This window comes from Eublepharis macularius, chromosome 5 (assembly GCF_028583425.1).
Source record: "Eublepharis macularius isolate TG4126 chromosome 5, MPM_Emac_v1.0, whole genome shotgun sequence".
NCBI lineage: Eukaryota > Metazoa > Chordata > Lepidosauria > Squamata > Eublepharidae > Eublepharis > Eublepharis macularius.
In genome coordinates this window covers 14,202,689-14,226,878 of record NC_072794.1, presented here as the reverse complement: position 1 = coordinate 14,226,878, position 24,190 = coordinate 14,202,689, and the positions used below count along the sequence as shown (strand labels likewise).

At 45.3% G+C, this 24,190-nt stretch overlaps 1 protein-coding gene across 1 annotated transcript; it reads left to right on the top strand.

The window, feature by feature from the left end:
* Positions 1–1,922: 1,922 nt before the first annotated feature.
* LOC129330971 (perilipin-3-like) lies at positions 1,923–23,980 on the top strand. Its single transcript, XM_054981268.1, has 8 exons — positions 1,923–2,034; positions 7,616–7,692; positions 11,285–11,480; positions 13,010–13,092; positions 13,689–13,986; positions 20,423–20,622; positions 22,547–22,675; positions 22,767–23,980. The coding sequence occupies exons 2-8, from the start codon at positions 7,633–7,635 to the stop codon at positions 23,112–23,114; spliced, it is 1,314 nt and encodes a 437-aa protein (XP_054837243.1). The 5' UTR covers positions 1,923–2,034; positions 7,616–7,632; the 3' UTR covers positions 23,115–23,980.
* The last annotated feature ends 210 nt before the right edge of the window (positions 23,981–24,190 follow it).

Sequence of the window (24,190 nt, the reverse complement as noted above, 5' to 3'; positions counted from 1 at the left end):
TGCACGGAAACTACTCTGGAAGGTCAAAAAGGATTACGGCCAAATAACTTGAGCCCCGCATGGCTGAAGGCTATTTGAGAGTTCACTAAGGGTCAGCCATGGAGACACAAATGTTGGCAGCTGGCTCGGCAATTCAGCCTTCAGGCGTTCTTTTTTCTACCCACTTTGGACACATGATTGCGCTGGGCAGTGTCTAGGCTGCCGTGAGCCAAAAGCACGCGCTCCTTTGGCACAAAGTGAAGGTTTATTTGTTTTTCAGTACTAGGCTTTAGGTCTCTGGATGAGGTGTGTGTGGAACAGTCACCTGAGCTGTGAAGCAGAGTATAACTGGAGGTGTTCAAAATACTGCACGCTGACTCACTCTTCTATATGGAACCCATTATGCCCATTCTGCAGATAGGAAAGACTGAGGCCAAAAGGGAGAATTGATTTGGGAGCTGATGGTGGAGTGGAGCTTTGAACCAAGAACTTTGCATCCCACAGCTTTGCAAAAATAGTTCACTTTAATATTATCTATTTTATTATTTTAAATCTTTTTTTAGGCTACTTGTTCTACAAGCTCCAAGTAGCCTGTGAAAAACAAGATATAATTTCAAAACTAGCAGCAGACCCTAAACCAGCTTTGCAACTTCTTTCAGTTCCAAGACTCAGCCTGGGATTATGACACCTCTGAGCATACACAAATTGTTTTAATGGTTTTATTTTGTGTGTCCTCCTGTGCTGGCAGCAGTGGCCCGACAGCCAGAAATCCATCTGGCGAAGCTTTGCCTACTAGCGTTTGAATTTCTGCCTGAGATGAAAGAAGCCTTGTCCAAAGAAAGTACTCACCAAACTTTTAAAGAATCCACTTATTGAGTTTTACAGCAGGAACTAGAATTGAACCGAGGTCTCCTGTAAACTTGGGTTGTATATGGTCCATGGTTTAGCTGTGGAACTACCTTCCGCTTTACTGAAAAACTTTTCATTTAAAAAAAAAGATACAATGTGCCAAAAAGGCTAAAGGAGGGTGTCTTTGGGCATGTACATTCCCCTCCCCAATAAGGAAGTTGCATCTGGTTAGGAAAGATTGATTGGCATCATACGCAATCACAGGCGAGTCCTGCAACTCACACTTTATGAAATTAAAAGTAGGGCGCCAGCCAGGCCAGGCCCTACCCACTACACCGCACTGTCCTTAACAAACCTGTTCCATTATTATGTTTACTTGGGAATATCTAGGCATTTTGATGCAAAACTAAACTGGCCCCAAACAGCCTAAGACTATAACCTTGTTGCCAAGTCGACAAATCTTCACTCAGATATTGTTCTGTTTTCAATGGACTTCCTCTCAAGTACATCTGCATAGGGCTACGGCCAGGATTATGCATGTTTACTCAGAAGTAAATTTCATCTCTATGCATGTTCAGAATTAAACCTGCCACATGAAAGTAGATGTAGAGTTTTAATCTGCAGCCAAGCCTGAGGATATTTACTCAGAAGTAACTCTTTTCAATGAGGTTTACTCCCAAGTAAGCCACACCTGGGCATGTTTGCCTAGAAATAAGTTCTACTACTCTCCCAGTAAGTTTGCATAGGATTGCAGCCTTACAACGCACCATTAGGTTTACTCTGGAGTAAACCTCACTGAGGTTCGCGTTAAGCGTAAATTAGGCTTGCAACCGGAACCTATGTACTTAAAGGTAAGCACCGCCGGCTCCAACGAAGCTCACTCTCAAGTGTGACAATTCGATCCTGTGCATATTTATAAAGGGAGGCTACAGCTACTCTCGAGCTACTCAACGCTCCGAATTGACTTGCGACTTCACTAGCAGTTCGGGGCGGAGTTCGGTCGCTTTGAGGAACTGCAGAGACGTCACGTGATCCCTCTTGGGCCTTCTAGAGAACTTTTGGTCCCCCCTCCCAGTTTGGCCCCGCCCACCTCCACATGACGCCCCGGGCATCCCTAAAGGAAGCGCAGTCGCTGCGGAGTATATAAGGGCCCAGCTGGGCGACTTCGGGAGAATCGCGCTTCTAGGCTTCCACCGGGGATTTCAGGTGAGTCGGGTTCAATCAAGTTTCGTTTCTGATGCCTCGCAACGTTGCAGCTCAACGTTGAACGCGTGTTAGAGAAGTGGTCGTTAAGTTGGACGCGGCTTTAACTATTGGCGTAAATCTCATTTGTTTTATTTAATTTTAAAGGCAAAGTAGTTCGAACTTGAGAGGGGCTGTTCAATAGCTGCTTCGCTATAATTGCGAAATAGAGTCTTCCCTACTGAAGAAGGGAGCTTTGACTCTTAAACTCGCACTCCCTGAAAATCTTTTTGGTCTTTAAGTTGCCACTGGACTCAAGTCCTGCTGTTCTACTTAGACCAACACGGTTGGCTACCTACCTAAAACTACTTCTGAGCATGTACAGAGCGTTTTTTAGGAGCCTTGACTCTCAAAAGCTCGTACCCTGAAAATCTTTTTGGTCTTTAAGGTGCCACTAGACTCAAATCCTGCTGTTCTACTTCGACCAACACGGTTGGCTACCTACCTAAAACTACTTCTGAGCATGTACAGAGCGTTTTTCAGGAGCTTTGACTCTCAAAAGCTCATACCCTGAAAATCTTTTTGGTCTTTAAGGTGCCACTAGACTCAAATCCTGCTGTTCTACTTCAACCAACACAGTTGGCTACCTACCTAAAACTACTTCTGAGCATGTACAGAGCGTTTTTTAGGAGCCTTGACTCTCAAAAGCTCATACCCTGAAAATCTTTTTGGTCTTTAAGTTGCCACTGGACTCAAGTCCTGCTAGTCTACTCTGACCCACACAGCTACCCATCTTAAACTTCCCTACTAGGAGTAGTCTATCCCACACTTTTCTCTTTCTCATCGTTGCGTGGCTTCAGCGGTATAATGTAGTCTGCAGCTAATGCAGTCCCAGGTGAATTTCTACCACAAAGAAACCTGTTCTTAAAGTGCTAGTAGGTTCCCTTTTGGGGAGAAGGGGGGTGTTGTTGTGATACAGCTGGCTGGTAGGGGAAGAGGCCTTTCCCTCTACTTGTAGGGCTTCCCAGAGGCACCTGACTGAATCTCTGGTCTGATCCACCAAGGCTTAAACTGGCCTGAGACTCAGTAGTAGCATATCCGCTTTAAATGCAGAGGGTTCTGGGTTCAATCCGGGACATCTCTGGTTAAAAGAACGAGGCGGGAGGTGAGGTGAAAGGCCTCTACCTGAGACCCGGGAGAGCGGCTGCCTGTCTGAGAAGACGAGACTCTCCTCCGTGGACCAAGGGTCTCATTCAACATAAGGCAGCTTCACGTGTGGTGCTAAAACCGCAACTGTCTCCGAAAAGCTAAGCCTGCCGTTATGGGTTTCCATGTTTGGTGGAATGAGCCTGAGGAAACCCAGATTTCGTATTTATTTATTCGTTAAAACACGGATGCCCCACCTTTCCACATGGTTTAAGGTGGCTGAAGGTAATATTTTTTTAAAAAAAATTCCAATTAAACCCCCCCCCCAAATAACAAGTCCTAAATCTCCACCCCCTCCTCCCAAAGATTAGGCTGCCTAGCCTGAATGTGAGGCCATTGGGGCTCAGTTGTCCATAGAAGTCTTGGATCTCCCTAATCTCAAAGTACGGGAGCATGGTGTAGGGATTGGACTAGGTTTAGGGAGATGGGTTCAGTTGCCTTCCTTCCCCAATCTAGCTATGAAATGCAGGTCCTTTTGTGGATGGGGGTGTCCTCAAGTCATAGGTGACTTATGGCAACCCCTCATGGTGTTTTCATGGCAAGAGACTCACAGAGGTGGTTTGCCATTGCCTGCCTCTGCACCCCTAGTTTTCCTTGGAGGTCTCCCATCCAATTACTAACCAAGGCCGACCCTGCTTAGCTTTAGAGATCTGTTGAGATCAGACTTACCTGGGCTATCCAGGTCAGGGTGTAGGTCCTTGACCAACTTAGTTTTGCTAGGTAGGCAATGGCAAACTACCTCAGTGTCTTGCCATGAAAACTCCACCAGGGGTTGGCCTAAGTCAACTATGACTTGAGGGCATGGTTTCATTTCTCAACCTACTTTGCAAATTTGTTCTGAGGATAAAACCGAGCAGAGCCATCCTGTTTTTCTTGGTAGAAGGGTGGAATAAAAATCCAGCAGGGAGCTGGATTGTGTCTGCTTAAAGGGGAGGGAAATGGTCCCTTGATCAGAAACTAAGGGGTGCTTCTCCTTTAATTGTTGCACTTTCTACACTTAAACATTGCTTGAGGTTTTCCAGTAACAGTCCTGTTGTGGTCTGTCTCTAGTAAACAGCTACCCCTTTTGGGGTTGTGGAGGTATTTAAAATTGTGTTAGCATGAATTGCTAGCTCATGGTTGTGAGTTTCAGCCCCAAATCCAGCTCTCCAGAAGTTCTGAGTTGGTGGTGTTGGTAGCTTGTCTGCCATGCACATCCATGCGCGGAGATGTGCATAGCAGTTCACTGGTGCACTGCCTCCCAGTCCACACAATGGGTGAAGCTTATTTTGTTGTTCTTGGGGATCCTTGAATGGAAAAACAGAACAGTGTCTTGGATTTTTTCCCAAGTTTTACTTTGATGAACCACGGAATGCCTTTTTTAAAAAGACCAACCAAGATTGCGCAACACAGTGAGTGAGTTTAGAAGTTCTCGAGAACTCTTCATCAAGCTTGATGGTTTAACAACAGAAGGGGGGGTGCCTTAGGGCCTGACCTTAAGGCCTCGTTTCAGAAGCATCCTGTGTGGAAAGCTGAGCAGGTATCCAGGTTTTCACTGGAGCTGGTCTTGAGTGGCTCCCTTGGTGGGGTAAACTTCATCTGTAGAGCCCTCTCCAGTGTGCCTCTTGATAGGAGACCTGGGGGCGTGCTTGGAATGCCCTAATTTCTTTTGTGCAACATAGCCGGGTATGTGCTAGCTAGAATGTATATCTCACTGTAACAATCTGACCTCTTTATGAGTCAGCCCTCCTTCTCCAAAAAAAGACATCCCGGAGGCATGTTGAAATGATAAGCTTGTTACAGGCTCGCTTCTCTTAGCTTCCTTCAAGGGGGGGGGGGTATCCTGGCAGCTGAAATTCCATGCATATTTTAAAGACCAACTAGATTTCCAAGGTATGAGCCTTCAAGAGATCAAAGCTTCCTTCCTCAGATTCAAGAAGCAGAAAAAGGTAAGAGTCTTTATAATCCATGCAGAGGATGGGAAAATTATAAACTACCTTTTTCTACTCCTTGTATCTGATGAAGCAAGCTTTGACCTCTTGAAAGCTCATACCTTGGAAATCTAGTTGGCCTTTAAGCTGCTATCGGATCTTGGTCTTCTACTGCAAATCATCCTGGCTGCTACCCACCCGAAACAGTGCGTGCTTTGCTATTGATCCCCAGGCCTTTCAAAAATGACAATTCCCAGAAGATAGTTTCCGGTGGGTAGATGTGTTGGTCTGTAGTAGAAAGAGCAAGATTTGAGTCTTTAAGGTGTTCCCACAATAGTTCTATCAGTCAGCTTATGAAAAGAGTAAAGAGCACTTGAATCTTGCTCATCTTAAAGGAAACTGCTTCATTTTGTCCTGGGACTCCATTTTTAAGGTAACCTAAAAGCCCTGCTGGATTAGATCCATAATCTATCTAGTCCCATCCTGTTTCCTACATTAGTTGCCCTGGTGATGCATCTAGCAACTGGTATTCAGGGGTAGACTGCCTCTGTACATGGAGGTTCCAGTTGTCCTGCCTAATAGCTGTCAGTGGCGCTGCTGTCCTTCATATAAATGTGTTTAATTCCCTTCCTGGACCTGGATAGCCCAGGTGAGCCTGATCTTGTCAGATCTCAGAAGCTAAGCAGGGATGGCCTTGGTTAGTAATTGGATGGGAGACTTCCAACAAAGACCAGGTTTGCAGAGGCATACCACCTCTGTGAATCTTGCCATAAAACCCCACCAGGGGTCGCCATAAGCCAGCTATGACTTGAGGGTGCACTCTACTCCAATTCCCTTCTAAAGTTCTCATTCATTCATTTATTTGTTTGCAGTCTACAACCATTAAGTGCTAGTAACATATATTTACCTCTTCCTCTCAAAGATGGCGGCCATCTCTGCACCTGTGGCAGTACGTTCTGTGAGCTATTCGTTTCTCTAAAGCTGAAGACTTTTGCTCAAATGCCTTCCTTGACTTTGCCCTTTGCACATATGTTGTTGGTCCCTGATGCCCAAAAAGGCACTCTGGCACCTGTTCAGAAGCACTGCTGCCACATGCAATGCTTTGCCCTGGAAAATGAGATCCAAGAGCCTTAATCATGGCGAAGTCTTTTTGTGTCAAGGTAGAGAAGTCTCCAGGCTTAACGCAAGTGGTTCCGTTGGTCTTAATACAGCTGGGATGTGTTATTTTCCCTGCAAAGGGGCGCAGCACAAATTCTGGCAGGAGGAGATGGTGAAATGACCACACTGAGCAAATGTAGGGGAAAGGTCTATTGTTGACTCACCCCCTGTGGTTCAGAGATGGAGGGCATCGGCTGTCTTGCAAAACAGTTTGGGTGAAGCCTCTGCCCTAGATATGTAGCAAGTACAGCGGGTGATGTGAAGTTTTGGCTTTGCACATCATCCCGGGTTTGTGTAACACGGAGCATAGACTCCCTAAATCAGCGGAGAAATATTCCTCCCCCCACCCACCCCCGTCTGTGTGTTCTGTGAGCTTTGCCAAGAGACTAGATCTCAAAGGGAGTGGATGGAATGTGCTGCTGCCATACTTGGTGACTGTTTAGAATTGGAGGGCAAGTGCTATAGTGATCTTGGGGGGGGGTATGAAACAGATCTCCAATTTCACCAGAGGAATTCAGTATTTTCCCTCACCTTTCTGCCCTAACAGGGCCACCAAGCTCTCTGGCCTGACTTGCTTTGGCCTGAAACCAAACTTGTGTCGCATCTCCAGATCAGAACTTTTAACTGATCTAATGGAAGTCCTTCCTCACTTGTGGAACTCCCTGCCACAGGATAGAATAATGACTATTAGTTTAGGGTTTTTTTTCAAAGGGATTGAACTGGTATGTTGAGGAGATATCCATCACTTTTGTACCTCTGAGTACTTATGGTACTTGCAATAGCAGAGGAAGTGTTTAACTCTCTAGGAGCAACTAGTTTGTGGCTGTATAAAATGGGATGTTAGATTTGATCCGATCTAGCATAGCTGCAGCTATGTCCTTATGCCAATTTGTCAATTTAATGGTAGGCTGAATTAACTGTCATGGTTTCCCCCTAAGAATGCTGGGAATTCTTGTTTTCTGTTAAATAGGTTGTATGTCTTTTAAAAAAAAACATTCAAGAGTTTCTGTTCAGGCTTCAGTTCCTCTTGTGGTTTCTAGAACCAAAATCCCTGAGTGGTGGTACTGGGTTCAAGAGCACTGCGCACTACTCATATATGGATTTGGCAGGGGGTGGGGGAAACATGGTATGGGGGTAACTCTTGACCTTCCAGATCTGACTCGCTCTAAAAAACAACCTTGCAAGGCATCTCGTCTCTGACCAGTGCTGTACCTTGCTGATCACGTGTTTGTGCTTATCTTCTGACCTCTGATCAAGAGCTCTTGAACTGCCCTGGAGTTTACTCCAAGCTTATCTTAACATGACTAGGAGTTTCTCTTTCTCTGCTTCAGTTGCCTCGAACCTCAGCATGGCTTCCCCAGACGGTGCTGTCGCCTCGGCCGTTTCAACAGCGGAACAAGATTCAAAAGTAAGTCCCTCGAGAATATATATATATTGTGACTCCATTTGATTTAATTTTTATTGATGCTGTACCTGATCATACTCGGTACAAAGCAGTAAAGGCAGCCACGTTTGTACTGAGCCAGTGGCCCTTCTAGTCCGGGGTCCTGTTTGCACAGAGGTCAGCAATATGTCACCAGAAGATCCATGGGCAGGGTGTGGAGGTCCAAGCCTCTCCCTGTTGGCAATTGCTGTTCCAAGATATACTGCCTCTGAACACGGAGGTTCCATTTATTCCGCATGTTCAATAGCTGTTAATCAGACCTAACTTCCATGAATGTGCCTAATCCCCTAGTCATTGCCTACACCCTGTGGCACTAAATTCTGTAAGGCAATTCCCCTTTGAGTAAGATCCGGGTCCAACAGCACCTTAAAGACCAACTAGATTTCCAAGGTATGAGCTTTCCAGAGTCAAGACTCCCTTCAAAAGCTCATACCTTGGAAATATAGTTGGTCTTTAAGGTGCTGTTGGAACCAGATCTTGGTTTCTTGCCTGAAACTATCCTCTTTGAGTGAAGTATCTCTCTGTCCTGAGCCTGTTGGCCATCATCTTGAGAAGTATTTAAATGAGGGGTGCATGTTTGAACATTTCCAAGCTGAAGCGGTGCTTGAAACTCCAGTTTAGTTCCAGACAGGAAATACCCAAAATGAAATGGGGAATTTGGGACACTGTTTTAGATTGGAGATACCAAAATGCACACCCCTTGATTCAGTTTTAATACAGTAAATCATTCCATGCAGAGGAACAATTCTGCAGACCCTTGCAATAGGCAGACAGGTCTCTCTCTGATGCACCACTGCCGGTTCTGATCACAGGTTCTGTCTAACATACGTCTATGCTGCCACTTCTTGGAGGTCTGTCAGGTGACATCTGTAGTTTTTCCATTCTCCGTTTTATCCTTAGCTGAAGCTACTTCACAGGGTTATTACAAGAATCTGTGGCTGTCTGAAATTTGTCCGGTGAGCAAATGTGCCTGATGTACATTTGAACCCAGGCCTTGAAGTTTGATCACTACTCCAAACTGCCTTTTGGGACAGAAGATCATACAGGGCTGACATTTCTTAATGTTGGATGATGGTGGCTGTCAGCTAGTGGCGTTGTTCCCTCCTTTGTAAGAGGCAAGCATTCCTGGAGGAGAGCCAGGAATTTCCAGGCAGGGCTAGGAAATCCAAAACAGGAGGTGCCTTCTGCCTTATCGTAGTCCTAGGTAAATTTAAACGGCCCTTGGTTGAGGAACTCAACTAACTCACTAGATTAGTGGGGCTGCCCCGTTTTCTCTTCCTATCATGCTAAGAGTATCTCTGAGTTGGTGCTTAATAGCCTCATGTAACTTCTAAGGGCCAAGCTACAAGTGACGAATAACACTTGAACGGCAAGTGAACAGACTCACGTGTATTCCTCCCTGTTCACTTGCGCTCCACTCGATCTGAATGACACTTGCCTGGCAAGGGAACAGACTCACGTGTACTCCTCCCTGTTCACTTGCGCTCCACTCGATCTGAATGACACTTGCCTGGCAAGTGAACAGACTCACGTGTATTCCTCCCTGTTCACTTGCACTCCACTCGATCCAAATGACACTTGAATGGCAAGGGAACAGACTCACGTGTACTCCTCCCTGTTCACTTGCGCTCCACTCGATCTGAATGACACTTGCCTGGCAAGTGAACAGACTCACGTGTATTCCTCCCTGTTCACTTGCGCTCCACTTGCGCTCCACTTGATCACTAGCGTCATTCATCACTTGTAGCTTGGCTCTAAGGGAAGAGTCTTGCTTTTACTGACCCAACCCACCAATCGTTGCCTGCAATACCAGCTTCATGCAAGCCTTATGGTCACTTCTGGAACATGCTACTCATGTTGGCGGGTGGGCAGTAGGGAGAAGGTAGGTTTAAAGGGGGCCTTCTAAACTTGAGGCAGGCATGTAATCTTGTGCTGCCTTCTGCGGGGAAAGTTGGGAGGAAAGAGCCTGGGATCAGTTGTGCTGTGCAAGGTTAAATTTTATTGTGCAAGATGTGATGGCGTGACTCATTTCTCCCCCGATTTGCCGTTCTCACTCAGGCATGTGTCTAGGTTTAGGCTGTGATCCTTGTCATCTGGGCCAGTCTTACAAGGATCTGGCTGATAGCCGAAATGACTGACTTGTGCTGGAGTTGGCCACCATTGCCCTGAGTAGCGGGTGATGTTGTGCGCCCTGGCCAAGTTAGCTAGTTTTTACCTTTGTGGAGGAGATCTGGAAAGGGGAGGGGGCGGATTTTGTCTTCTGAGAGAGGATCTAGTGGCCTTTTCATTTCTCCCTTTCTTAAAGGAACTCGGGGCAGTAATCCATGAGCCCGTCGTATCCCTTGCCCATTTTATCCTTTCAACACCCCTGTGAGGTGGGCTAGGCCAGGAGTGACTGGCCCATGGTCTCCCTGTGCGCTTCATAGCAGAGCTGGAATTTGAACCTGCATCACCCAGGTCTTAGTCCTCTGCTTTAAGCACTGTTCCATATTGGCTCCTGGGAGAAGGGCCACGTATCTATGATGCATTACTGCACTGCCTTGTGATGTCCTGTTGAGGAAGATGAGGCTGAGACACAGAAGCATGTGGAGATCTTTAGTCTGAGTCCTAAAGCCTTGTTGGAGAAATGGCGTTCCTTCCGGGCTCAAGCTTGGTGGTAAAAAAAAAAAAAACCCTCTGCCTACTGGCTTCAGAAGCTGGCAGAGCACAGCACTGATTGGCTTGGCACTGTGATGTCACGGAACAACCTTTCCCTCCCTGGAGAAGCGTTTGCTGGAGTATAGCAACATCTTGTGTACAGAGCAGAAGGGAAAAAGATCCTGCAGGGGACAGCATCCTCTAGCAGGACAGGACTGGGGAGGGGGGATACTTCTTTCAAAAGGGGTTTTTTCTCATATGTCTGCAGAATGCTATTCCTAGGCCTTATACATCTCTGCACAAACTCTCTCAACTAGCAAGGCAGCAATGTTTGTTTCTTCTCTTTCCTATGCAGTTTGTTAGTTCCATAAATAAAGCTTTTATTACTCTCGGCCAGTTCAGTGTCTTGACTGCTGCTTAGGCACTCCGCCAACACAAATCATTGCGCAATCAGGAAGCTTTACTGATCTTGTGTCAGCCGCTATCTTGGATTCTTAATGGGTTGAGGTGAAGGTGAAATTCCTGAATGGGCTGATCAGAGTTCTAGAAGTGTGATAAATAATACTTGAGGGGCAGTGAGGGGGTTTAAATTTGTGTTGGTGGATACCTAGGATTGCCAATCTGGTGGAACCTGGAAGATCTCCCAGAATTACAACTGATCTCCAGACAAGAGATCAGTTCCCCTGATGAAAATGGCTGCTTTGGAAGGCAGCAGTGTAACCAACTGAGGTCCTTCTCCAGGCTCCATCCCCAAATCTCCAGGAATTTTGCAACTCCCCAAATCTCCAGGAATTTTGCAACTCGGAGTTGGCAATCCTATGCAAGTTGCTGGTCCTTATGAAACAGGTCCTTGAGTTATCTTGTGTCTCAGAGCCTACCTGTGCCTAATCACTGTTCTTCCCCTCCCCCCTCCCATCAGTGTGTAGCTGACAGGGTAGCCAACCTGCCACTGGTCAGCTCTGCCTATGACATGGTCTCCTCAGCTTATGCCTCCACTAAAGAAAGCCACCCGTATGTGAAACTGGTCTGTGATGCAGCAGAGACTGGGGTCAAAACCATTGCTGCAGCTGCCGTCAGTGGGGCCCAGCCCATCCTGACTAAGCTGGAGCCACAAAGTAAGTATCTTTACTCCCTGGCAACTGGTGGGAGGGGGCTGCCTAGTGCTTGGTGGAAAGTGCCCTCAAGTCACAGCTGACTTATGGCGATCCCTGGTGGGGTTTTCATGGCAAGAGACTAACAGAGGTGGTTTGCCATTGCCTGCCTCTGCAACCCTGGTCTTTGTTGGAGGTCTCCCATTCAATTTCTAACCAAGGACGTCCCTGCTAAGCATCTGAGATCTGATGAGATCAGGCTCACCTGGGCTATCCAGGTCAGGGCCTAGTTCTTACCGGGCGTTTTTAACTTGTGCTCTTGGCCTCACTTCTGGAAGTGATGCCATTGTGCTGGCTGCAGAAGTGCCCCTGTGCTTTGAGTGGGGCCAGTTCTTTAAGAATCGGTCTGTTTGTGGCCGAAATCAGCCCTGCAAGGGCACCTCCCACAGAGAGTGTGATCGCATCACTTCCAGAAGTGATGTTGTCACAACTGGCTGGGAGCATGTGCACCACGCATTGCCCAAGTTGTCTGCTGGTGGCTGGTGATCACCGGATAGCCTGTCCCCTCCCACCACCGCCAGACCCCTGGGAACTCTACCCTGCCTGCATGCGAAGAGCAAGAGAAGATAGCAGTATGGAGAAATTGAGGTTCAGTATTCAAATCATAGCAAGTTAGACCAGGATTTCTTGAAACTTCAAGAGACCTCTGCTGGAGTAATGTGGCTTGAATGTCGATAAAGAGATATATTAAAACCTGAATAAAATTCAAGGATCTGTACTTTTACAGTAACCACTGAAAGCCCCTAGTTGAATATACCCTGTTCCATCAATATAGTTATTGCTAATCTTGATTAGAAGCAGGGCTTTTTTTCAGCGGGAACGCAGTGGAACGGAGTTCCGGCACCTCTTAAAAATGGCCACGTGTCCGGTGGCCCCACCCCCTGATCTCCAGACAGAGGGGAGTTTAGATTGCCCTCCGCGCCGCTGAGCGGGGCCACCAGCCATGTGACCATTTTCACCGAGAGCAATTTAAACTTTAAAAAACTACCCCTTGTTCCAGCTGACCCAAAGTGAGTTCCATTGTGTGGTCTTGAGTTCCACCACTGAGTTCCACCACCTCTTTTCCCAGAAAAAAAGTCTTGATTAGAAGTTATTCTCATACAGAAATGAGAGAAAATTGTTGATCCTTGATATCTGATGCCTTGCTGATACTTTTGATTTGAGGGCAGCAGAAGGGAGAGGAAGAGCTGGCAGATGTCAAGGTGTGGACCACCCAGCAGAATAGAACTGGCACCAGAGAGTACCCAATGCCCTCTTAAAGTATCTTTAAGGAGGTTTCTGATTTGCAATTGGAGAAGTTGATTGGCAGGGCTGCCAACTAAACATTATATGGAAATCAAAGAGCTGCCATATCCATGCCCCCCCCTTGCCTGGTTTCCCTGGAGCTTAGTCCCCATTTCTGGGTGGCCTAGAGGGTGGGAGCCATTATATACCTTGGCTCATTTTCAGCTCTGTGTCCATTCCTGATTGGAGATTTTCTTTGCTGTCTGCAGTCTCTAGTGCCAATGAATACGTATGCAAGGGGCTGGATAAACTGGAGGAGAAACTGCCGATCCTTCAACAGCCGCCGGAGAAGGTACTTGCCATCTGTCTTTGGGGAGCTGTAGCCGGGAAGCAAAATGTGGTCAACCCTCATTCTATGACTGGCTTAACATAAGGGTGCAATTTTTCTCCTTCAAAACTTGTTTTTGCCAGCATAATTGGGGTGGGAACATTGGATGCTCCAATGAATTGAGTAGCAGATACTTAATCTGTCCCCCTGAGGAAACAATGTCTTAATAATGTGGGCACACAGATGTTCTAGGGCTATGTATCATCAGATTTCTGGATCTGGTGAGGGCTGCTGCTGCACAATGGTTAAGTGGTTGGGCTGTGAATCAGCACTCTGCTGGTTCGAATCCCACGACTGCCATGAGCTCAGCAGGTGGCCTTGGGTCAGCCACTCCTCTCAGCCCAGCTCCCCAGCTGTATTGTGGCGATAATGGTAACACTGATTTTGTTCTCTGCTCTGAGTGGGGCACTGATTTGTCTAGAAGAGTGGTTGTATAAGCACACTGTCATTTTCTTGTCTCACACCTTTCCCTGTAGCTCTTCTAAAGTTGACCCTGGCCTGTGACTTCCCACAAATCTGGTCTTGTTCTCCAAATATATAAATGGCTCTCTCTCTTTTAGATCTTTTCTGACACCAAGGAGCTGGTGACTTCCACAGTGTCAGGGGCTAAAGACGCCATCAGCAATACTGTCACTGGCGCCAAGGATGCTGTCACCAGCACAGTGACAGGTGTGGTTGACAAAACCAAAGAGGCAGTCCAAGGGGGCGTGGAGATGACGAAATCAGCAGTGGCCACAGGTGTGAACACAGTGATGGCCTCTTCTGTGGGCCAGATGGTGGCCAGCAGTGTGGATAGCATGCTGGACAAGTCTGAAGATCTGATCGACCACTACCTTCCAATAACAGAGGAGGAGCTGGGTGAGTTGTTTATGCCTTCATTTGAATACTAATAATCCCACCTTTCTCCCAGGTAGCTGGAACTCAGGGCAGGTAATAATGAAAAAAATGTGAAGGAACAGTCCTGTAAGCCCATTCCCTTGGGTCCTGGGAAACTGGAAAAGCCCCTCTAGTTGTCTCAGGTCTCCACCTGGCAAGGCAGCCCTTCCCTCTACTCCTGGAGGGGGTGTTTGTCAACTGCTCTCTGGGTAATAACCACTGCTGCTAACCAATCTTGAAAAGGTCCTCCCACTAGACAGATTTGTACATCTAGCACTAAGTTATCCTGCAGAGGAATTTCAAAGGGAGATTAGAGAAACTGCTGAATTGCAACTGATAATGGAGCTCAAGACAATGCATCCACCTGGACTGAATCAAGACCTAGGCTTCCTGTCTCATTACCAATGCTGATTTCACCACAGCCACTACCCCTCTGCATTCTCCACCCTATCCAATCACACCTGCTGTTGTCATTCACCGGCTATTGTCATTGGGCTTCTGTAATCACCCCAGTCTCCAAGATATATAGACAGATGGACTCACATTCTAGCTGTATCTGAAGAAGTGAGCTGTGACTCACGAAAGCTCATATCCCACCACAAATTTTGTTAGCCTTATAGGTGCTACTGGACTCTTCCTCTTTTCTACTACTACAAACAGAATAACACAACTACCCATCTTGATCTATCTAGCAGTCTGTATCAGCATTGCTGTTTAAAGACCCTGCCTAGTTGCTGTGTCTTCTCCCCTGCTAGCTAGTAGGAACAAAGCAGGTATCGATCGCGCTTCCATGCTACTGCACACAAGGCAGTGTGAGCTCATCTGCTGCCCCTACCCTTTATTGCTTTTTGTAAAGTGAGCCTGATTAGGAATGACGTGGGTACAGAGGCCAAGCTTTAGGCATTCAAATTATATGAAGGTTTACCAAATGAATAAAAAGCATATATGTGCTCTGTTCAGCATCGGATGGAGCAAGGATACAAAGAAAAGGTGAGAGTGCAGTCCTCCAGCTCTGTGCTTATCCTAACAGGAGCTTAGCCTATTTACTCTTGAAGTTGCAGCTTTTCATTTATTTTTTTAAATTTTATTTATTCAATTTATAGTCCGCTCTCCCTGCAGGCAGGCTCCGAGCAGATAACAGCATATAATAAAACCACAATAAAATCACATTAAAAGACATAAAATTCAGTAGACGTAGAACAGGCGGCAGCCCATATTGCTTAACCTAGCCCAATATCCCATAAGTGGGAACTTGTAGGCAATATGAAGTATGTAAGTAGAAATCAGATGAGGGGGATTCAGTCCCCCCTCAATAGCAGGAGATCAGCAAGGGAGCCCGCCCAGACCCCAATCTCAACCATACGCCTGGCAGAACATCTCTAGAGTGACTCCACACACATTGGATAATGCACTTCCAATCCTCTTTATAGATCATTTGGAACAGATTTTTTCATGTGTGGAACAAAAAATCCACCTCAAACGATTGGTAAAGTGCATTGAAAGTGAATTATCCAATATGTGCGGAATCTCTGTCTTACTGGCCCGGCAGAAGGGTAACAAATCCTCCTATTTTAAAAGTCCTTCACTACCTTAGTTCTCAGAGCTGGGACTTGTCCCATTGTTCCTTGACGTATGGTCATGATGGAGTCCCTAGGTGGAGTTTTAGTCCTTTGTGGCTTGTATCCATCCTTGGAGAAGAACAAAATGAAAGAGACAGGCTTCTTCTCTTGTACTGGGGATTCATAATCTCCCCTGTCCTCAGAGTCGATACTCCACAGGGGAGTCATTTTCTCTCTTCCTGATCAAGGGGAAGGGGAAAAAACTACCTTTACCAGTCTCTGTCCCCAAGAGGGGCAATCTAGCAGAGGCATGAATGGTAAACAGTTTGTTCTAACTTGATCCAGAGCTATTTGCATTTTTTTAAATTAATAAGTTTTTATTGGATGGGTCAATATATAGTCAGATTAAAACACAAATACAATCCATTTCAATTCCCACAAGTATATTTCCCCACCCCCTCCCCTTCTCCTTTTCGATGTTGACTTCCAACAGCACTCGAACCCCCCGCTATTAATATCACATTATTTCTATATTATAGTTGTTCTTATCTTATTATTAGTAAAGATCTCAACTATATCTTATCTTACTTAGTATCATTAAAACCCTTCAAAAGACCATAATTGTCCCTTAACATCCCATTTCTTTCCCATATATTTTTTCAGCTTTTTTCCAATCTTCCAAAAATATTTTTGGTTCTTGATCCTTCATGTTTCATGTTAGTTTGTCCATTTCAGCCATGTACAACAATTTGTTTGTCCATTCTTCAATTTCAGGTATCTCTTCTTTCTTCCAGTATTGAGCATATAATATTCTTGCTGCTGTTATCATATAATATAGCAATGTCTTGTCATTTCTATTAACATCTTCTAAGTGCAAAGATAATAACCGCATTTCTGGATTTTTAACAACATTATACTGGAGTATCAAAGACATCTCAGCACATATTTTAGCCCAAAAGTCTCTAGCCTTACGGCAAGTCCACCACATATGAAACAGAGAACCTTCATGCTCCTTACATTTCCAAGCTATTTGCATTTATTAAGCGTTAAAGTACTAGGAGGGGATCCATGATTTTGTTCGTCATAATATTCTTTTGAAGTTGTTCAAGATTTTATATTCCCTGGCTCAATCATCAACCAACAGGGGGACTGCAATGAAGAAATCAGAAGAAGATTGAGACTTGGAAGAGCAGCTGTGAGGCAGCTAGATAAGATCCTTAAAGATAAAGATGTCTCTCTGGGAACCAAGACCAAGATAATCCAAACTATGGTATTCCCCATTGCCATGTATGGATGTGAAAGTTGGACGGTAAAGAAAGATGACAGGAAGAAAATTGATTCATTTGTAATGTGGTGCTGGAGGAGAGTTTTGCGAATACCATGGATGGCCAAAAAGACAAATAAGTGGGCACTAGATCAAATCAAGCCTGAATTCTCCTTAGAAGCTAAAATGACAAGACTAAAGCTATTGTACTTTGGTCACATCACGAGAAGACAAGATTCTCTGGAAAAGTCAATAATGCTAGAAAAAGTGGAAGGCAGCAGGAAAAGAGGAAGACCTAAAACGAGAGGGCTGAACTCAATAAAAGAAGCCACGTCCTCCCATTTGCAGGATCTGAGCAAGTCTGTTGAAGACAGAACGTTTTGGAGATCTTTCATTCATACGGTCGCCATAGGTCGGAAACAACTTGACGGCACATAACAACAAACAATTTTCTTTTAGCTGGTATGAAAAGCTTCTGGAGCCTGTGTGCTGTGCAGCCCCACTTATTACAATCTCGAAGTGAATTCTAAGATGGAGGGTGCTTCTCCACAAACGGTTCCCAAAAAGTTATTCTAAAAAAAAAAAACCTAAATCCAAGGCAACCACAAAAGTAATTACTTCAAAGAGCCAAAGGCTCTTCTAAAGACTCCTACTTTATAGGCCTTCCAAAATCACAAGAAATAACAACCTTCTAATTTCTTCCAAGAGAAGATTTACTTTTTATCTTGATAAGTGATTAAATTGACAAGACAGAACCTTTATTGGCATAACCGTAAGTGTCGAAAACAAGTGGGGCCTGTTAATTGTTAAACATTCTAAACATACTTCTCCTCTTGTATACACGGTAAAGGAAGTTTGCCACCATTTCAGTGACTTCAACCTTGGTTGAGGCTAAAAAACTCACTATCTTACTCTCAACAGATTTACCCTCCAGCGATTGCAGTAGGTAATCCAAATAAAATGCACGTAAATCATCATAAAATCTGCACGATAAAAGTACATGGGCTGTATCCTCGATTTCCAACATCCCAGAGGGGCATAACCTTTCTCCAAATGGGATTTTTTTGAATCTCCCAAATAGGACAGCAGAAGGGAGAACATTAAAACGGGCCAACATAAATGCCCTTCGAATACAGGGATCGATTAAACAGGAAAAAGACTCTGCCGGTGCATCACTAAATGGAACCCCCCGTTGAACAGGAGAGCAATGTCCCGAAGCGAGGCTTCTAAGGTCTTGCATCTCCATGTCAATTAGTCTGTTTAATAAGTGATTAAATTGTGGTTCACCGATAGAGGATGCAGGGATGGATTTAAAGCGGCAGACTGAAAATGTCCATCAATGGCTACCAGCCAGGCGGACTAAACCAGACACCCACATTCAGAGGCGGTAAACCTCCATATACCAATGCCAGGAGGCAACATGTGGGGAGCACCTTGGCCTCTGTGCCCTGTTTAGCCTTCCAGGACAACTGGTTGTCTGCTGTAAGAGACAGGGTGTTGGTCTAGATAAACCACTAGTCCGAACCAGTCCTGCTTCTCTTATGAGGCTATTCCATGACATGGGAGCAGCCGCTAAAAAAGCCAACAAATGGACAGCATGAGATGGAACTCCACAGGTGTCTGAATGACTAAAATTTGTTGCTGCACTGAGCAAAGACTTGGCCCAGGTTCAAGGCTGAAATATTAGGAGGATGGGAGTGGGAGACCCCCCCCCCTAACTTGAATGTGTATCTTATGCATTTCATGTCCTTGGTCATCAGACTTCTAGTAAAGTGGGTAAACTTCTCAAAAACCCTGTGAGAGAGGCCTCTGTTGCCTCCATAATAGGACTACCTTTAATTATTTATGTATTCATTTATACTTCGCCTTTCTCCCCAGTGGCTTACATCATTCTCCTCTCCTCCAATTTATCCTCACAACAACCATGCGAGGTAGGTTAGGTTGGGACTGTGTGGCTGGCCCCTGGTCACCCAGCAAGCTTTCGTGGCAGAGCTGGGATTCAAACCTGGTCTCCAAGATCCTAGTCCAACACTCTTAACCATTATACCACACCAGCTCCTTTATTACCACAGGAATGCTGTTGAAGATACTGCTACAAAAGTGGAACAAGTGAGGATAAATAAGGTTGAGGTCCAGGGTCCCAGGCGGGACAGAGGTGGTGGGTTGCTGGCTGGATGGAACAGTCCTTTGATTCCTTTTAAGGAAGCTGTTGACAGAAGCCAAAATCTGTTCCTGTTTTGTGGTACTTAAAAAGTGAAACTTATTGCAGCATAAAACCAAAATGGGATCACATGGCCTTTTGAGGACTTGCATTTTTATTCATCACAAAAAATTATTTATATGTATGAATTCTTATATATAAACGTGTCAGAGCCAATTGGTGGTAGTCCTATCTCATTTTAGTTCTTACTCTTTTCCTATTGCCTTCCACTTTTCCTAGCATTATTGACTTTTCTAGAGAATCTTCTCATGATTTGTCTGAAGTACGATAACCTCAGTTTTGTCATTTTAGCTTCTTTGCAAGAATTCAGGCTTGATTTGATCTAGTACCTACTTATTTGTCTTTTTGGCCATTCATGGTATCCACAAAACTCCAGCACCACATTTCAAATGAATCAATTTTCTTTCTGTCAGTTTTCTTCACTTTCCAACTTTCACATCCATTCATAGTCATGAGGAATACCATAGTTTGGATTATCTTGGTCTTGGTCCCCAGAGAGACATCTTAATTTTCTCGTTCCCTCACAGTTGCTCTTCCAAGGCTCAGTCTCCTGATTTCTAGGTTGCAGTCTCCCTTTTACTTGATGATTGAGCCAAAGAATAGAAAATCTTGAACAATTTCAATTTCCTCATTGTCAACTTTAAAATTGTGTAATTCCTTCATAGTCATGACTTTCGTCTTCTTGATGTTCGACTGTAATCCTGCTTTGGCACTTTCTCCTTTAATCTTCATCAGTAGTCGTTTCAAGTCTTCACTATTTTCTGTTAGTAACATGGTGTCATCTGCGTATCTCACATTTTAAATGTTCCTTCCACCAATTTTCACTCCACCTTCTTCTAGATCTAATCCATCTTTCCTTATGATATGCTCTGCATAGAGGTTGTACAGGTAGGGAGATAATATGCATCCTTGTCTGACACCCTTGCCAATTATAAACTATTCTGTTTTCCCATATTCTGTTCTAACCTCTTGTCCAGAGTACAGGTTGTGCATCAAAACGATCAGATGTTGTGGCACCCCCGTTTCTTTTAACACTATCCATAGCTTTTCATGGTCCACACAATAAAAAGCTTTGTTGGAACCTATAAAAACATGGGAGGTACCTGTCCAAAAATATCTGTTACAAGATCTTGGGTGCTAAAGTGTGTGTGGAGGGGTTCCATGATGACTGATTACTACACAGTTGTCTTGAGGCTTCCACTAGCACCCTTCGAAACTTGGGTGTATCATATCTGTGCAATGTTTCTGAGCACTTGAGTACGTAGCCAACCTAGCATGCTGAATCATTTTGGGGAGAAGCTGGTAAAAAATAAACAGGACATTTCTTAAATTTTCATCTCTTCTCCTTTTGAAACTCCTCTCTGCCTTTTCTAGCCCAACTGGCCACCTCCATGGAAGGATTTGAAATGGCCACTGTGGAACAGCAAAGAGAGCAACAGAGCTATTTTGTCCGCCTGGGATCTCTCTCGAGCAAAGTCCGCCACCGGGCCTACCAGCACTCCCTGGGCAAGCTGAAGAAAGCTAAGGAGGGCACTCAAGATGCTCTTTTCCAGCTCTCCCAGACAATTGAACTGGTAAGAAAATGACCTAGATGTTGAATGGATGTTCTAGCCAGCAGTCTTAAGATTTCTTCCGTCAGCTGTGCTCAATTCTCAGACCTCTTGCTGTAGATCTCTCATCTTATGCGAGTGTTGCCTGGTTTTTCAATGATACCTATATGCTTTTCAGCACTTTGCACTTTATCAATTTTAAAAATACCTCATAAATACGATTTACGTTCTATTGATTGGCAACCCACGGAGGACCGCGGTCCTTTCTGTAATTTTGTTGATTCTGTGGAGGCCTCTTGTTGTGACATGGTGGGGTACATGAAGCAATCTAGAAAACGAGTGTCTAATAGATGGGTTGAAATTTCAAATGAAAGGCGAATGATGTATGGTGTAACTTCCTTTATTGGTAAACTCACTTGACCAGAAGTCTCAAGTCAAACAGAACATTACCAATCAAAGGAAAAGAGTTGAAGGCAACAGGCACAGTCCCTCTCCCCCCTCCCCATTTTATCCTCAACTAGACATGGGCACGATCCAAAAAAATAATCCCGATTTAGCTGATCGTGATTCCGCGGCAGTGCCGAACCCAGGTACCCAAACCTCACCGACCAAGTCCTGTTTCAGGTACAGAATCGGGAATCGGGAATGCCGACACGGGAGGGCGCCCCACGGTTTCCAGCGCTAAAGGAATGGTGGGTGAGGAGGATGGCGGCCGCCAGGCCCGGCAGGCCCGTGGAGACGGCGGCGAGCCGTCTCCCCTCAGGGGGCGGGGGGGTCTGTCCCCACGGGAGTGTGCCGGTTCTGTCACAGGGGGGGGACCAGAGGAAATAGCTCCCTAATTCCCTATCCGCTGAAGCCCAAAGCTAAAGCTCCCTCTCTCTCTTGCGCTTTCTCTCTCCAAAAGCGGCAAGCGAGAGCTTGCCTCTGTCCCACTCCACCCGCGAGCGGAAAGTGAAACTTTGTTGCGCAGCACATGGCTATTTATAAAGCTTGGGTCTGCTACACAAGAGGGCTGTTTGGCCGTAAGAGCTGCCTCTCAGGCTTTGCAGGGATGAGATTCGAGTGCGCATGGCTACAGAAGAACACCCCCTTCCCCCGCCCTCCCCTCTCTTCTCCCAAACGGACGAGACAGGAGCGCGCTTTTCTGGCTGCTCCGTGGTTGGAAGGAAGCCCTGCTGATCAAGGAAAGCTGGGCTTCCATTCGCATTTCCAGGGCGACAGAAGGAGGGCAAACAGCTCTGGCATTCCCCAGGCTCCGTTTCCACGGGGCTCCGTTCCCTCAGGAACAGATGGCTGGCGCCAGACTGTCTGCAGACTGCAATCCCGAACATAAACTGATCGATCCGATCAAGACCCGATAGAGCGCCCCAACCGAGCGCTGAACCAGGAGCCGTGGACGGAACCGATCAGCCTGGTCCCAATGGCGCAAATGCCAAAATCGGGGCAATTTTCAGTCCGTAATTCTGATCGTGCCCGTGTCTACTCATAACTTCCTTGTGAAGTAGGCCTGCCAAACCTTTTTCTCAACCTGAAGTTGTCCAATCTTCAGGGTTGAGTGGCAATGTCAACCCAGGTTTCTGTAATCAAAGGTTGAAGCTTTCTACCCTGTTGTGGACTTGGTGATGGGATGAATTACCCTGGGTCAGCACTGAAACACACAGATTTGTGGTAGAGTCGTTCAGTTACCAAACCGTAGCCAGTGATGGGTCACCCTAGGAAAATTTTAAGCAAACATCTGCATATTGTGTATCTATTTATTTATTTTATTGACTTTGTCTTTCTCACAGACTTCAGGCAGATGTGAGAAATTGAAAACCCACAAAACAATTAGAAAATTTCCACATATACTAAAAGAAACAAAGGGGTCACTTGTTATAAAAAAAAAAAAAACTTTAGACTTTTGTTGACTAAACATTGCTGAGGAGTCTTCCTTTGTGATTTCTCTCAGATTGAGCATATCAAACAAGGGGTTGACCAGAAAATCCAAAATGCTCAAGAGAAACTGCATCAGATGTGGCTGCAATGGAATCAGAAGCAGTCACCGGAGGTCAGCCTGGAGGATGTTCCTCAGCCGGCGGTAGGTGGTTCTTCATTTCTGGAGAAACCATTTCTCAAAAACCCTCTTGGTTGCCTTGTCTAACCATCTTGACTGGTCCCTCTTCTTCCAGGAGATTGAGTCTCAAGCTTTAGAGGTGTCTCGTGGCATTGCTCAGCAGCTACATTCCACCACTGCAGCTCTGGTCTCCAACCTCCAAGGCCTTCCCGCAGGAGTCCAGGAGAAAGTGAGCCTCGTCCGCCAAAATGTCGATGAACTCCGGTCGTCATTCTTATCTGCCAAGTCCTTCCAGGATTTGTCTGCGTCCATCTTGGCCCAGAGCAGGGAGAAGGTCACCCAGGCTCGGGAGCTGACAGATGAGTTGTTGGAGCATGTGTCCCATAATGCTCCTCTCTCATGGCTGGTGGGGCCCTTTGCCCCATCTGGCAAACCAGAAAAGGAGGAAATAGAGATGCAGTAGAATGTGGAAAGTATTCTTGTGGGAGGAAGGGGAGATAGTGATTATCTAGGCTGTTTCGAGTATTGACTTCCACATGTAATGGCCTTTTGGTCCAAATGGAAATTGAATTAAATTCCCTTCATAGCCTAGGAACTCTCTTCTTAAAAAAATGAGGAAAATTCTGTTGAAGGGAAGCTTGGGAATGTCATGGCAGTTGAGCAGTTGAGCTACTTGAGCCAGGCTGTGGCCTACAGGCTTTGGCTGCCGGTTTGATGTCATTTCTTTAACAAAGGCAAAATGTCCTAGCTTCCTGTCCTGCTGGGGCACCTATTCGCTAATTTAAAAGCAAAACTTGATATTTGGGGTGCTGAGTCTTGTTCATCCTTTCCCCTCACATTCCAAAATGTAAGCAAATGGTTTTCTCAAGATGGCCAAGAGAACTTGCAATGCTTTGAGAGATGATAGTTCCAGCAGTGCTTGGCAGGAAAATATTCCCAAGGCCACTCTTTTATATGGTTGGAATCGACTTCCTTACAAACACTCCTGATGGTAAAATCAGGCACAAGTATTGAATGTAATGAATAAAAAATACAGGGAAATACACAAGGAATCTGTTTTTCTCTGGAACTCTGCTTTGTTTAATGAAACACTATATCTACAAGATGCCTTTAAACTATTTGGCCCTCAGACTTCTGGACTGTTTTAGATTTCTGAATTCTAAAGCTACCAGAAAGGGAGTGGGTGGGCAACCACTAACCGGCTACCGCTCCTCTAACCTGACAAAGCATATTTTCTGAAACATGACTGTCTTTTACGTAATGCAACTTGTGCCTTCCTGGGACTGTCTCTTTGCCTCCTATTGTTGATTGTATATCTCACGTGTGCCTTGGTCTCATCAATAAATGTTATTGCATTAAAACACGTCTCTATTTATTTTATTCAGTTTGTATCCCACCTTTTCCACAGACTGGCTCATGATGGCTAACAAAAGCAATAATAACAATAAATACAAATTTAACTATAAAAATATAGTGAACTATAAAAACAAATCACAGATCACAATAGTTCAATCTTGTGTATGAACAGAGGAAAAACAA

Excerpts from the sequence above, each read along its gene's own strand:
- LOC129330971 (XM_054981268.1), top strand. The coding sequence starts at position 7,633 with ATGGCTTCCCCAGACGGTGCTGTCGCCTCGGCCGTTTCAACAGCGGAA. Across the intron at positions 13,987-20,422 it reads AATAACAGAGGAGGAGCTGG|CCCAACTGGCCACCTCCATG; the intron begins GTGAGTTGTTTA and ends TGCCTTTTCTAG. Across the intron at positions 20,623-22,546 it reads TCTCCCAGACAATTGAACTG|ATTGAGCATATCAAACAAGG; the intron begins GTAAGAAAATGA and ends GATTTCTCTCAG.